Source organism: Lampris incognitus, chromosome 11 (genome assembly GCF_029633865.1).
Source record: "Lampris incognitus isolate fLamInc1 chromosome 11, fLamInc1.hap2, whole genome shotgun sequence".
Taxonomy (NCBI): domain Eukaryota; kingdom Metazoa; phylum Chordata; class Actinopteri; order Lampriformes; family Lampridae; genus Lampris; species Lampris incognitus.
The window spans coordinates 26,408,301-26,422,332 of NC_079221.1; the positions used below are offsets into that span (position 1 = coordinate 26,408,301).

Sequence of the window (14,032 nt, forward strand, 5' to 3'; positions counted from 1 at the left end):
CTTGCATCTTTATCGAGAACCGCTCAACTTCACTCTCAACACTGCACTTCCTTGGGTCTTCAGCAATACACCCGCCAAGTGTGAAGTCAATCAGATGAACAGCTGTCGAAAAATCCTGCCCCTTATAATACGGGATTGTCCTGTATTGGAAAATAAAATGCTGCGTCTCGTATTGAATCAGTAAGGGACGTGATTTGTTCAGTATTTTCGTAGACGCCGTTTCATATATACACTAGGTCTGCAAAGTGCCGGGAAAAACACAACGTCAAGTAAAATCAAATCAGTTACACAAGTGGGCAAGACTGGCCCGTAAATGGGGGAGCTGTGGTTTTTCCGATTAAAAAGCGCTATAACGTTTACATTTCTCAACAGATTTCAGTGAGTCCTTTTTATGTTCAAGGGTTTGTGATATACATGGAGTACAAAAAAAAAAGAAGCTTTGTCTCCACTTACTTAGAATCTTGATAGTTAGGCTATAATCACTGTTAGATGCTGGAGAGAGGAGTGCATATCACCGTTAGGCTTACATCAGCTGAATTACTTACAATGGTGGAAAATAATTCATTGTCATAAGGAACTGTAAAAACACACATTTAACAAGCATGGATTTGGCTTATTTTCCTTGGTTAATACTTGTGGAGACGTCCCCACATAATATAGTTTAATGTACATGAAACATGCAGATTATTTTTTACATTGTGGAAGTGGCTTTTTCTGTCTACGTCCCCATCATTTTACCAATTCTTGTGCTCCAGGGCAGAACACAACTCATTCACTTTGAAATACTGAAACTTTTTTTTTCGAAATAGTGTATCTTTAAGTACTAATAATTGACCATCATTGAGAAAAATGGAACAAAATACAAATCAGTGTAGCGAGACACTGGCAGTCAGTCTGCTTTCTATATTTTTACGGCAGTGAAAGGACACAGATATACTCCAAGACAGACAATTACAGACAGAGACAATTATAAGATAAAGTAAGATGTGCCTTTATTGATCCCAGAGGGGAAATTCAGGTGTTACAGTAGTGTAACATATTTACATGTTATGGTAAAAGAAAAAAAAATAGTAGAAACAATACAGTATAAATAATATGGAATATAAGTGGGATATAGTATAAAGTTAGATGTGGTAGTAGTAGTACAACAATATACAGTATAGTTCAGCAGTATAGCATATTAGTATTATTAATAGTCTATACTACACCTTATTGTATTTGATTATATTATAATATTATAGTAGTAATAGCGGAATAATATTAGATTAATAATTGTAAATGTATATGTAGTGTAAAAAGTGGTATAATGTGGTAAATAATAAAATAAAAATAGTAAATAAAATAGTGAGTTGTGACTAGCATAATAATATAATAGTATAATATAATAAAATAATAATAATGATGGTGATAATGATAATAATAACAACATGTATACATATAATAAATACAATATAATAAAATAAATAATAAATTAATAAATACAAACATAATAATGTTTTGTATATTGTGCAATTATAGGCTACAACAGATATTGCAAGACTGCAAATATTGATTCAAATTCGGACAACTAATTGGTTAAGACATTTTGACCGGTTAAAAAAGTGAAGGGCTTTCCTTTTCCTCATAAAAATATGGGATGAAAAGCTGCATATATTAATATTAAACAAAACAACAGCCTGATCCTGTGCAACACTCAAGGGCCATTTGAGATTTCATGAAATTATGGCATTTTATTGACAATGAATTTTTTTCCACCACATAAATAATTCAGTTCATGTAAGTCTAACATCTTGGGTGTCTAGCAGATATTATAACCAACTATCAAGATTCTTAGTAACTGGAGACAATGCGGTGACGTTGACGTATGATCCGGTGGCCAATGTTATGTCTATGTGTACATGTCTATGGCCATTAGGCCTAACTCAGTGGTTGCCTTGTACAGTTAAAAATAGCACCCTCAGTTGCTTGCAGTTAGTGATGGTTTCCATTTGTTGAGGATGGAAACAATGTTATGTTTATGATGTTTCATTCTTGTTTGTGTCAAACCAATCAGTATTACAAATCCAAAGTGTAATACAAATATTCTTGTTACACGTGTTTTGTTACACAATTCTAAGTGCTTTTGTTATTTTGTGTTGCAATAAAGTACTTCAAACCGTGTGTGTCAGCATATTGGATTCACAAAAGTCATTATATCACCAGAGGGGAGAATGTAGGACTCACGATGTGCTGTCCTGTCCCGTCCCTTTTTTCTTTACATAGAAGGTGGCAACCGTAGGGCAGACATACATACAGACATGCAGACAAAGACTCTTTCCATCCATCCATCCATTATCTTAGCCGCTTATCCTGCTCTCAGGGTTGCAGGGATGCTGGAGCCTATTCCAGCAGTCATTGGGCGGCAGGCGGGGAGACACCCTGGACAGGCTGCCAGGCCATCACAGGGCTGACACACACACACACACACACACACACACACACACACCCATTCATTCCTAGGGACAATTTAGTATGGCCAATTCACCTGACTTACATGTCTTTGGACTGGGGGAGGAAACCGGAGCCCCCGGCGGAAACCCACGCAGACACGGGGAGAATATGCAAACTCCACACAGAGGACGACCCGGGATGACCCACCAAGGTTGGTCTACCCTGGGGCTTGAACCCAGGACCTTCTTTCTGTGAGGCGACCACGCTAACCACTGCGCCACCATGCCGCCCTAAAAAATTGTCCCTAAATTGCCCCTAAATGATTACATTATTGTAACTTGTCCGTAGGTGTGAGTGTGTTGGCTCTGTGATGGTCTAGCGGCCTGTCCAGGGTGTCTACCCGCTTGCCGCCCAGTGACTGCTGGGTTAGGCTCCAGCAACCCGTGACCCTAAGTAGGATAAGCGGTTTGGATAATGGATGTATAGAGGTAGTCGATGGTCATAAGCTCTACTTGCTCTTTCTACATTCTCTACTTCAGCATCTAGCTCGAAACGTCACTTTTTGATTGTCCAAATAAACTGCATATAAGTGAGCTACAGTGTGCCGATATTTGTTATCTTCACTTTAGTTTCTTTATGGTCCTGATTTATACTTTTTATGGCAACTGATGTATAGTTTTTTGTGATGCGTGCGTTCTACTTCTCTTCGTTGATCCATAATTTAGCCTGCTGACTAGCAAAAAAATTGATAGGCTACGACGTTCTTTCCTGCTGCTGGGACCTCCCTGCACGGTTTGTTTTGAGATTATGTTGAAAAGTTATCTTTTAATTAAACATATGCTTAAAGGCATTTCAACAAAAGTTTTGTGTTGGAGTTTGTGTTAGTCTAAATTTTGACACCAAGATCTGTTTCAATCAAGTCTCCTTGATTACTAATAATCGGTATTGGCCCTGAAAAAAAAACCCATATCCATCGACCCCTATTCCTCAGTCATTCTCCCTCACCTGCTCACTCTTTTTCTCTCCCTCTCGCTCTGTCTCTCCCGCTTCCTCCTTGACACTTTTCTATGTGTTCTAAATTATCTCTTGTCTTTTGTTCTTGTTTCTTTGTAACATTGTGTCTCTATCAATCTGTTGTCTGTCCATCTCTCCTCCTTTTACTTACCGGTGAAATGGCTCCTGCTGTGCTTGGCCAAGTGACAGACATGCCCCCAATTCCTCTACCTGCCCCAAATTGTTGTGCCAAATTATCATTGCTCCACCCTTTTACCATTTCTCTACTCCTTTTCCCCTTCTCCTCTCCTCTCCTCTCCTCTACCGTCCTCACCTCTGCTCTCTCCTTCTCTGCCACAGCTATTCATTCAGTGGTATCCTGGGGCAGTGTCGCTCATGAGTTCAGTGTTGGTTGCAGAGAAAAAAATCATAACCAGAGCCTTTGTCCTGAACCCCACAACCCAACTCTCCCCTTATATCTGTTCTCTGTTTTGCGCTGTCTGTCTGTCTGTCTGTCTGTCTGTCTGTCTGTCTGTCCTGCACTCACTCTCGCCTCTCATGCTTAACTTTCTCTCTGTCTCTCTGCCATGGGCTCAGGTTGTAACACATGGTTTCATCACCCAGGCCTGTAAAGACATCTGCTCTAATGCAGGCTGACTCACACCTCAGCTTGGTTCTTCTGTGTGCTTTGTTCTTCTGACCAGGACACAGTTGCTCAGTGACAGAGTTGGATGTGCATATGCAGCATCAAACACAAACTTACTCACAACCCATTCGTTCTTACAAACACAGATGTGACATGCCTCTGCACATTCCTGCACATTCACCGCAAACAACACATGCAAAACTAGGATTGGATGATATGGTATTGTTTTTGATGATGTCGGCATTTAGATGCCTGCAAAATGCCAGCTGATATTGAGTACGCTTGTGCGGATTGGCCAGACAACCTCATATGACAATGTAATGCCTGCACGGAAGACGTTACGCTTTGATGCAGCATGTGTTGCATGTGTACTATTGCGCTGAATTATGCATTGACAACGGGTACCACGGTGAATAATAAATTAAGAATATGATTGGTGACAGCCGGCATTGTGATGAAACGCCAATGGCCTGGGGCCTTGAATCCATAACCAAAGATTTTATCCCTAACACGGCTCAATTTGGCTCATCTAGTAGTATGGATATAGAGAAATGCACACTACCAAATGTCAAAAGCCAGTTGCAATTAAAGATAGTTCTGCAAGTAATTTGTTTCACCCTCTTTGTCTTCTGTTCTGCTTTGCCCCACTTTCGGTGTTAACAAATGCAGCTTTTCATACCAGCCTCTCTGCAAGCAGGCCAGCACTCATAGTGATGTTTTACCAGCATTTTACTCACGCACACACTTGCATGCACACATGCGCAAAAGAACTAAGAACCGTCATTTTGTTAATAAACGGGCAATGTTCTGCTCCAGAAAGGCTTTTCCTGCCCTTGCAGTAGGCTAGCACACAACATACGTGCCAACTAACAGTGGGAGGGGGATTTAAGGATAGTTTCTTTATTTTTCATTAATTTCTTTCTTTTTTTTTTGTTAATTCTGTCGGGGAGCGCCGCAGGCTGTCAACAGTACAAATGTTGTCATCTCAACACCCCCCCCCACCCCTCTTATTTTATTTTTTCCTCTCAGCACTCAGCAGTGTTTGTTTTGTTTCTTCTGTCAATGACCCACATCCTTGAGGGGAGCTGTGTTGACACCCCATGAACATCTTTGTCATCCTGCTGCCAGCCCCTCCTCCATGCTCCCTTTCATTGTTTCCCACCTGTCCTATTTCCTGAAGCTGATGTAACTGCAGAGTAAGTGGGTGGGATGTGGGAAGCCTCACTACCCTAGACACTGATACAAAGGAGGGGGGGGGGTTGTTGTCCCTGTAATGGTTTGAAATGGGATGATTGGGTGGGGCATAGGGTTAGGGTGGGCTTCACTATCCGGTTGCTGTAGTGGGTCGGTGGATGGGTGCACATTTGAGTTAGAACTCCACACTTTGCTGTTTTGTCAGTCCCGTTCATGGTGTCCTGTGTTTTCCTTGTGTTGCCAATCAAGTACTGATCCAACACAGCACCGTAATGGTGAGGAAATATAGCTGAGAACATGAGAAAAGGATTGTGGAAGTTTTGTAACTTCCTGTTTAGCGATGGTGGAGAAATTGTCTTTTCTTTCTCTTTACTATGTGTGAATAATTCCGTGCTGCACAATAAAGTTCTGACAGAATTTGTTGAAGATTTTTGTTTTGTTACACAGTGTTCTTTTTTTCTTCCATTCCTTTGTCTCTGTGATGTAAAGTAACTATGACCTCCTGTGCTCTCCCATCCCCTCTACCCGATCCCACAGGGAGGAGGAGGAGAGCCTCCGGGACAAGATCCGGGCGGACCACGAACGGGCGCTGCAGGAGGCCAAGGAGAAGCTGCGGAAGTCCCGCGAGGAGCTGCAGGCTGAGATCCAGACAGAAAAGAGCAAGGTGGCGGAGGACCTGAAGAAGAAGGATGCAGGCCCCAAGCCCCTCCCACCCGTACCCATGCCCAAAGTGGTGGGCGTCAGTGATGGCGAGCCACCCGAGCCTGATGTCAAGGATAAGCGCGACAAGATCCGTGAGGTAGGGACTTTGTGTGTGTGTGTGTGTGTGTGTGAGTGTGAGTGTGAGTGTGAGTGTGAGTGTGAGTGTGTGTGTGTGTGTGTGTGTGTGTGAGAGAGAGAGAGAGAGAGAGAGAGAGAGAGAGAGAGAGAGAGAGAGAGAGAGAGAGAGAGAGAGAGAGAGAGAGAGAGGAGACTATACTGGGTAAACTGATTACTCAAATGTTTCAGGGGGAAATGGCAGGGGGTGTTGGAATGGGCCTCATCACACACTGATGAAATGGATAAAATTGCAAATCAGTGATGTAATAATAATAATAATAATGGATTAAATTTATTAAAGCGCTTTATCTTGATGTAAGCACCGCTCATTTAGTTTTAATAAAATTTGGCTCAAATATATGGATTTGATCCATTCTAGTTTTTTTTTTTTACATTTCACAATTGAAACAGTAGCAAGGCATCGTTCGCTGCCCTATGTTGGCGTAGGGCCATCTTGAACAAAGCCCGTTGATCTGGGATTGACTTCGGTGTTTAAACATTGCTCGTGATTGGTATAACAGACTGCGGGCATGACGCGTGTGTTACGGCTTTTGAGCGCTTGAATATATCCAAAGCTCTGCCAGTGTGGCAGGAACAAGCTGCAGAGGAAGGCAGCAGCAGTGCAGAAGTATTAATCAGAACAGACTGATCTGGATTTACATTTGGAAACAAATAACAGAGGCTGCATTTGATTCATTCCGTCTGTCTTTCTATCATCGTAATTGTCTGTTGATCTTGAGTTTGAATTTTTGGCAAATAAGTTTTGCACACACAAGATATTTACTTAGTTGGATACTCATTTATAAGTGTCTTCTGGGATGTAATTTGCTGGATGCAAGAGATTTTGGACACTAGTCCACTGAGATCTCTTGACTCTCTAACCCAGGGTTCAGGAACCTTTTTGACTGGGAGAGCCATAAAAGCCAAATATTTCTAAATATATTTCATTGAGAGCCATATAGTATTTTTAACGTATAATAAATTAAATATGTCTTACTTTTAATGCGACTTCTGGTGCTGCATGGCGTATCGAAGTGCCGCTTTATATTTGACCGTTTCATCGATGCAATTTTATCATTGCATATTAGACATACCGCAGATCCTGCTCTCTCCACAAATGCAAATTCCTCTGTCCACGCAGCCTGGAATGCACGGTAATCATCGTCTTTTTTTCTTTTCGCCATCTTTTCCGTTACAAGGGTTGAAGCGGATAAACTAGCTGGCTATCTGATAAAATTGATTTCTTCACCTTTACAATGACCCGGACATGCTCCCGAGCCATTGGTTCCCGACCCGACCCACGGGTGACCCGTGACCCGTGAAATTTATCTTCAAAACTAATTTCTGTTTACTTTAAAATGACACAGTATTATTAAGAAATATCACAAGTATTTTAAAATCAGTTCCAAACTGATTTTTTTTTTCAACTCAAAATTGTCTGGGAGCCATATGCCGTCACCGGAAGAGCCATATATGGCTCGCGAGCCATAGGTTCCCGACCACTGCTCTAACCTCTTACCATTTCCCTAGCCTCCAGATGCATATTTCTCAGTGTGCATAGGTTAGCACTAGCCAGGACTGAAAAATGCTAGCCAGAGGCCTGTGTGCTCCATCCCTGTGTGTGTGTGTGTGTGTGTGTGTGTGTGTGTGTGTGTGAGAGAGAGAGAGAGAGAGAGGAGCGGTGTGCCTTATTATATGTCTGAGTATCTCTCTTTTTCACACTGTCTGTCTCAGTGCCAGCTTTAGTGAGGGGAAGAAGAGCCAGACAGGCACTGCCTGTGCAGAATGCAGATGGTTCTATCTGGTGCTGCTCTCCATAGTCGCAGAGCCATCCCCAACCGAGCTCTTTCTTTCTTTCTTTCTTTCTTTCTTTCTTTCTTTCTTTCTTTCTTTCTTTCTTTCTTTCTTTCTTTCTTTCTTTCTTTCTTTCTTTCTTTCTTTCTTTCTTTCTTTCTTTCTCACTCTCTGTGGCACTCTGTCTCTCCTTCACACCTCCTCTCCTTCGCCCTACAGCCCTCCTGCATAATTGCCTCATATCGTCTCTCTTTAAACACCACTTGGAGTCGGAGCATTTACTGCACATGGGAGCGGGTCCATTCACTCCAAACCTGCTTTGTCACTAAATAACCCTTTTGTTCCCTCCATAATTGCCATTCAGAGAAAATGCCATACACTCTGAAATGAGCAAAAAAAACACAAACAAAAAAAAAAAACAACAGATGCATGAGCCCCCCCCCCCACACACACACACATGCACGCACGTGTCCTGACTGCCCTGTGATTCCAAGCAGAAGTCATGATAGTACGCCTCTAGACAACTGGATCTGGATTTGTAAGGCTGTTTCTTTTCATCCTTTTTTTTTTTAACTCATAGTTTTAGGATGCCATTCGGTTTGCATTGTAACGGTGTGATGTCAAGTCTAACGAGGTGTGCCAGTGCCCGCCTTTCTTTGTCATTGCTACTGTGTTATATATAGCAACCCCGGCAGTAAGCTAGTGTGGCTGGCATTGGGCTGAATCGATCCATGTGGTTTCCATGCGATTGTCTCACCTGTCTCACCAATTGCACCTCAGTCTTGTATTGTATTCAGTCTTGTAAGCCACAACTGTTGATCCAGCCAGTATTACTTTGTATCAGTGTGTTATCAGGGTGTTGTGGTTTATAGACTCAGGTTTGCTCCTGGGTTCCATACCAGGATCAGTTCCATTAGGATTTAGTCGCAGACTTTGCGCTTATTTTAACACTTCTCTCACGATATACACACAGCTGTGCTGTGATGGCGGTGATGTTTACACATTTTAAGGGTGAGCTGAGCTAATGGATAAGACCTTTTTTTTTTTTCAATGTCCGCATTGTTGGAGCCGTGGGCTCCCCTACTTTGGAATAAATGTAGATGAAACACCAGAGACATATAGGCTGTTCTATGGAACAGGTTGATATTGGCAGTTTAAAAAAATTGCGTTTTTTTTTTTTTTTTGAGGATGGCACATAACCTAAAACCCCTGCTGACAAAGTAAGAACTTGTGCAGACTTGATTCCCGACATGGGAGACGGTAAACCATGAACTTAAGGTAATAATTGTTCGAAATGGATTCCTAGTGATATGTAAATGAATCCTTCTGGCTACTGCATTCATCTCTATCTTAACGTATAAAGATAACAGTTCCCTCTGTTCTACAACACACAAGCAGCAGTTAGAGTTGTCTTTTCCGAAGTGGGGTGCACAGCCTACTTCCATGTGATTTTTTTTTTTCTGTAATAGAATGGTAGAACCGGGATCATCAGACAGAGGCCCGTGGACCTCTATATGTGGCCCCGCCCCCACCCTCCCCTTAAAATAATAATGTTCCAGTAAATTCCTTCAGTTATATTGGAATCATATAGAATCAAGATAAAAGGGTAAAATATTGAACATGTCCCATCACCGAGGCATATTGAAATCTATGACAGTCATATATGGGCTGTTTGAGGGCTATTTAATAAAAGAGTATTTGATCTGTGAGACTTTGGCACCAGGTTAAATCTTTTTGACGACCCCCTTCTGTAGAGGGACTCTAGGAGCGATAGTGCAGGAGAGAGGGAGAAAACGTGATACCAGGCCAGCATACTGTACCACAGGCACACATGGCTACAGAGACATGAACCCCCACCACCACCACACCCACACACACATAAACATTTCTTTAAATGGAACATCCATGGATTAAATTTTACCTTTTTTTCCAGCTGAATTTCGGGCACCTTCCAGTGGGCTTTCAACTTGTGTTCATTTTAATCAGTGGAGTTGAGCGTCCCCATGCTTCTGATGCTGATCACACCCCTGAGTATCAGTTTTTCATTTCACAGAGAGGGTTTATCTGACTTAAAATATTCATGTGGGAAATCTTGTTGGGGTTTCTCCGGATGCTGATCTGCTGGCAAAATTCCGAGGCACGACTGGCGGGCCGTTTGGCGTGCAGTAGCAAACAATATTTTGACATGATTGATTCAGTGTTCTTCCAAAACAAGAGCTCTGCCACTTGGAAAATTAAACACAGGTTGCATTAACAACTAATTAATGACTGGTGTTCTTAAACCATCATTTACTGTTACTGAAGGTATCCATCAAATGAACACCTTTTCTCACCGGATAGTGACATTTGAGTGGACAGAACCAAAGTTCATTTGAATAATGATTCTTATATAAATTGTATTTTCTCAGTAAATATATGCTTCAAATGTCTCCAGTGTGAAGAATTGACCTGCGTTCTCACTGAACTGCTATCTTACTATTAGGAATTACACATATTGCACAGTTTTAGCCTACTGTGAAACACATTAAACAGTGAATGTAGGTACATTCACGAGATGTTGACATGTGGGATAAATGCATCAGGGGGTCTTCAGTCACTGTACTAATGCTGAGCATGCAGTTTGATTTATGATCAGACAACAGCCGCGTAGTGTTTTGCATTCTGTTTGAAGGTTCAATTTGGAATGAAACTTTTCATTTTTGCTGAGATTATCTTTGGTTGCTTATCCCAATCTCCACTAAATATTTCCCACATCTGTTGAGCTCAAAGGAGTCACTTTACCCTCATTTTAAGTGCAAAACGTGTCAGCAGGATTTGGGCTAAACTGATAATCCTGATTGTTTGGCTGGATGATGTGATTATGATTGTTGTTCTGGATCATTAGCCTCTGACATGTGGAACAAAATTATTTCCTAATGCAGATTTTATCTTAATTCAACATTTCAGAATCAGAATTAAGTTTTCTCAACTATAGATTTGCACATACAAGGAGTTTGTCTTAAAGTAAATTAAACTAAATTACCAACACGTTATTTAGACTATAAGTAGGTAAGAAAAAAAATTCAAACAATTGAAATAGAAAGTTATCAAATAGAGGGTCACTTTTGTATATTATGCATGTGGTCTCAGAGCCGGATTGATTGCACTAATAAGAAACTGACTGATAATTTAAATAACGTACACGAGTTAGAAAGACATAGACATAGTGACACATTCATTTCACAGTTTAAAGTACAGCGGGATGTTCCAATAAAATCCAAAGTTTTAATTACTGGCAGATTCTATGGTTAATTTTTGTTGAATATAAAATTACATCATAAAACTATACATGATCATACTGTATATTTGTATATTGGTCCTCACACCAACAGGCGTTGGGTGATTCAGCACTGGTTTCATCTGTCCTGATAACAGGGTGGAAATTAGTCAGATCCAGAACTGAACAAAGTCATTTCACCACTTAGGGATAGGATCTTTTTTTCATGCCCTCCCTATTCAAGTTTCATTGGCTGAACAAAACGCAAAGACCTTTTCCCACAAGCTCCATTAGAACTGAGCTCTGTACTCTTTCGCTCTTGTGCTAATTATGTGGTTCAGACATTAGCCGCCATTAGCCTTTTGTCAGGAGACGGAGAGAGCTGTCAGTCGGAAGGAATTTGAAGAAAAGAGATGGAATGCAACTGTCTACAGCTTTATAGCAGCACACAAGCTGTCACATCAAGAGTTTTTTTTTTTTTTTAAGGCCATAGCTGTTGAAAGAATCAGGGTTAGGCCATTCATTGTGCTGTAAGTTTTCAATCACACTTCTCCACTAATTAGCCTACACTGTAGACTTGCTCATTGGGAGAACATACTAGAACCTACAGTACTTCAACAAGTCTTATTAAGATGCCAAGGTGCTTTCACCCCCATGGGCTTTGTTTTAAAAGAATCAAATGTGTCACAAGGTCAAGCGTTCTCTGCATTTCATCTTGTACTGAGTCCAACTCAGGCCAAGATGTGAGCTAGAGTGTGGGTGCAGCTATTTAAATTGTAAGATCATTTGACTGAAACAGCTTAACAATGCTTCACTATCCACATCAACAAATGTACCGCATAAAACATCACATCTGACTGCAACTGTTTCCCGGCATCATCTCGAGACGAAAGCAAGTGTTTTATTACGAACCAAACTCTTTGGTCATGGAGTTGTTAAACTAAAATCACAATATCCAGCAAACATGAAGGGTAAGTGATTGGTGAAGTTGATCCCCACCTGAAGGATGTGGGTTTGATTCCCCCGCGTGACCACAACTCATGGACATCACCTAACTGAATGACCCCATGCCACAACCTAGGGAGCGAGAAGAGAATTTCTCTCTTAACTATAGCAAAGCATATCAAACAAGTAATGAAGTCCATCATAGGCTGACTTTGTTCGGTTTTAATGGCGTTAATCAGCTTTTGATATGTAACACTGATACCCACACATCTGAGCAGATTCCCCTTGCCTGAACCCCACGGAATATACAGTGGTGTTCCTGGGCACACAGGCTTTAGAGCTGTGTTCCAGCTAACAACAATTCCAGTCAGCTGAACTCTCGACTTTGCTGAAGAGTCCCTCATCTGTGGCTGTTGAGTGAAAAGCAAACCAGCACACATTTGTGGCTGTGCATGTGAGGATGTGTGATTGTGTGCATGTTTGCTTGTGGGTATGCCCATTTGCATGTATGCACCTGTGCTTTCATGTATTTTCGAACTCATGTATGTATAGTAAGTACATTGTGTAAGCATTTTGAGGTGTGTGGTCCATTGGCATGTGTGAGTGTGCCTCTGATTCTGTGTGTGTTTGTCTGTGTTGTCAGAGCTAGGAGTGGGCCTCAAAAGCCCAGATAAATCAATGCTTAGAGCAAGCCTTTTTAAATGTGGCTGTTACTCAGATGTAGGGATACGTAAAAAGACACACTAGGGCTCCCTCATAAAGATGTGAAATGCCCTCCAAGATGGCAATATGTCCCAATTCATCTCTTAACACTCTTCCCCTCTATCTCTCTCTCTCCCTTGGTCCCGCTTGCTTGCTCTGTTCCAGCCTTTCTCTGTCCCACTCGTTATTTCTCAATCTCACTTTATCTCAATATCTTTGAAAGCTTGACACTGTATGGCAGATGGCCTTGTATGATGCACTGCAGCTTTGAGTGTGTGTGTGTGTGTGTGTGTGTGTGTGTTGCAGTTGCCTCCAGGATAGGGTATGGCTCAGCTCTCAATCTTCCTTCACCCTCTTTCTCTTACTATTTCTTCTGCTTTCTTTCCCTCCTTCTGTATATTACTCTCTCCCTCTATCGCCAACTGTTTTTCACTATCTCTGTATCATATCCCCCCCCCTCATTACCTTGCTGTACTGCTTCTCCCTCTTTCCTCTTGTTCTCTTCATCCATACTTCCTCCACTTCCTTGCTTCATAACGCTCTGTCTCTTATCTATATCTAGCTTTCCCTCTCTCTATCTCTTCTCCTCTGACTCCCCCACACACCCCACCCCATCTCTATTTCAATCTGCCATACCCAGAACAGTATCTCCCTACCGTACGCCACTTGCAAAGCTCATGAAGACATCCATTTTCGTACAGTGTGCCATATTGATTTGTGCTGAGGGATGGGCACTTCTCATCCTCAAACACTGCAGTGTACCATTTAGCTGAAAAACAAAATGGGAAAGCGTCAACAGCAACAACAGCCTGCTGGAAGTGAACGGAGATCAGTCAAGAATATGAAGTTCATTCTCTGACAGTGTGTTGTTAATGTTATTGTTCAATGTATTTGAGGTTTTACTACCCTGCCAGCACAGCTCACAGCAGAGCTAGAAAGTCTTCGTTGAAGCACTGCTGTTATATTCTCATTGACATTCTTCTCTAAGCAAACTGGGTAGACCACAGGTACTGACTGGCTACACATTTTAAAAGAATAATTGGCATTTGATGACTTGCCTGTATGGCATGGAAATATATGTATCTCTATACACTGTTGGTTATATAATATCATAAGATAAAAAGATATAAAATTACCTTAGATATTTTGTTCATTAATTTCCAATGACTGCTGGGATAGGCTCCAGCACCCCGCGACCCTGAGAGCAGGATAAGCGGTTTGGATAATGGATGGATGGAAATTCCATGGGGGAA

At 41.6% G+C, this 14,032-nt stretch overlaps 1 protein-coding gene across 1 annotated transcript in view; it reads left to right on the forward strand.

Annotated features, from left to right (window-relative positions):
- The window catches only part of man1a2 (mannosidase, alpha, class 1A, member 2), a 227,906-nt gene that overhangs the window by 59,232 nt on the left and 154,642 nt on the right, over positions 1-14,032 (forward strand). Inside the window, exon 3 of the mRNA XM_056289332.1 lies at positions 5,801-6,062. Within this exon, the coding sequence (XP_056145307.1) occupies positions 5,801-6,062 (262 nt within the window). The remainder of the gene's footprint in view (positions 1-5,800; positions 6,063-14,032) is intronic.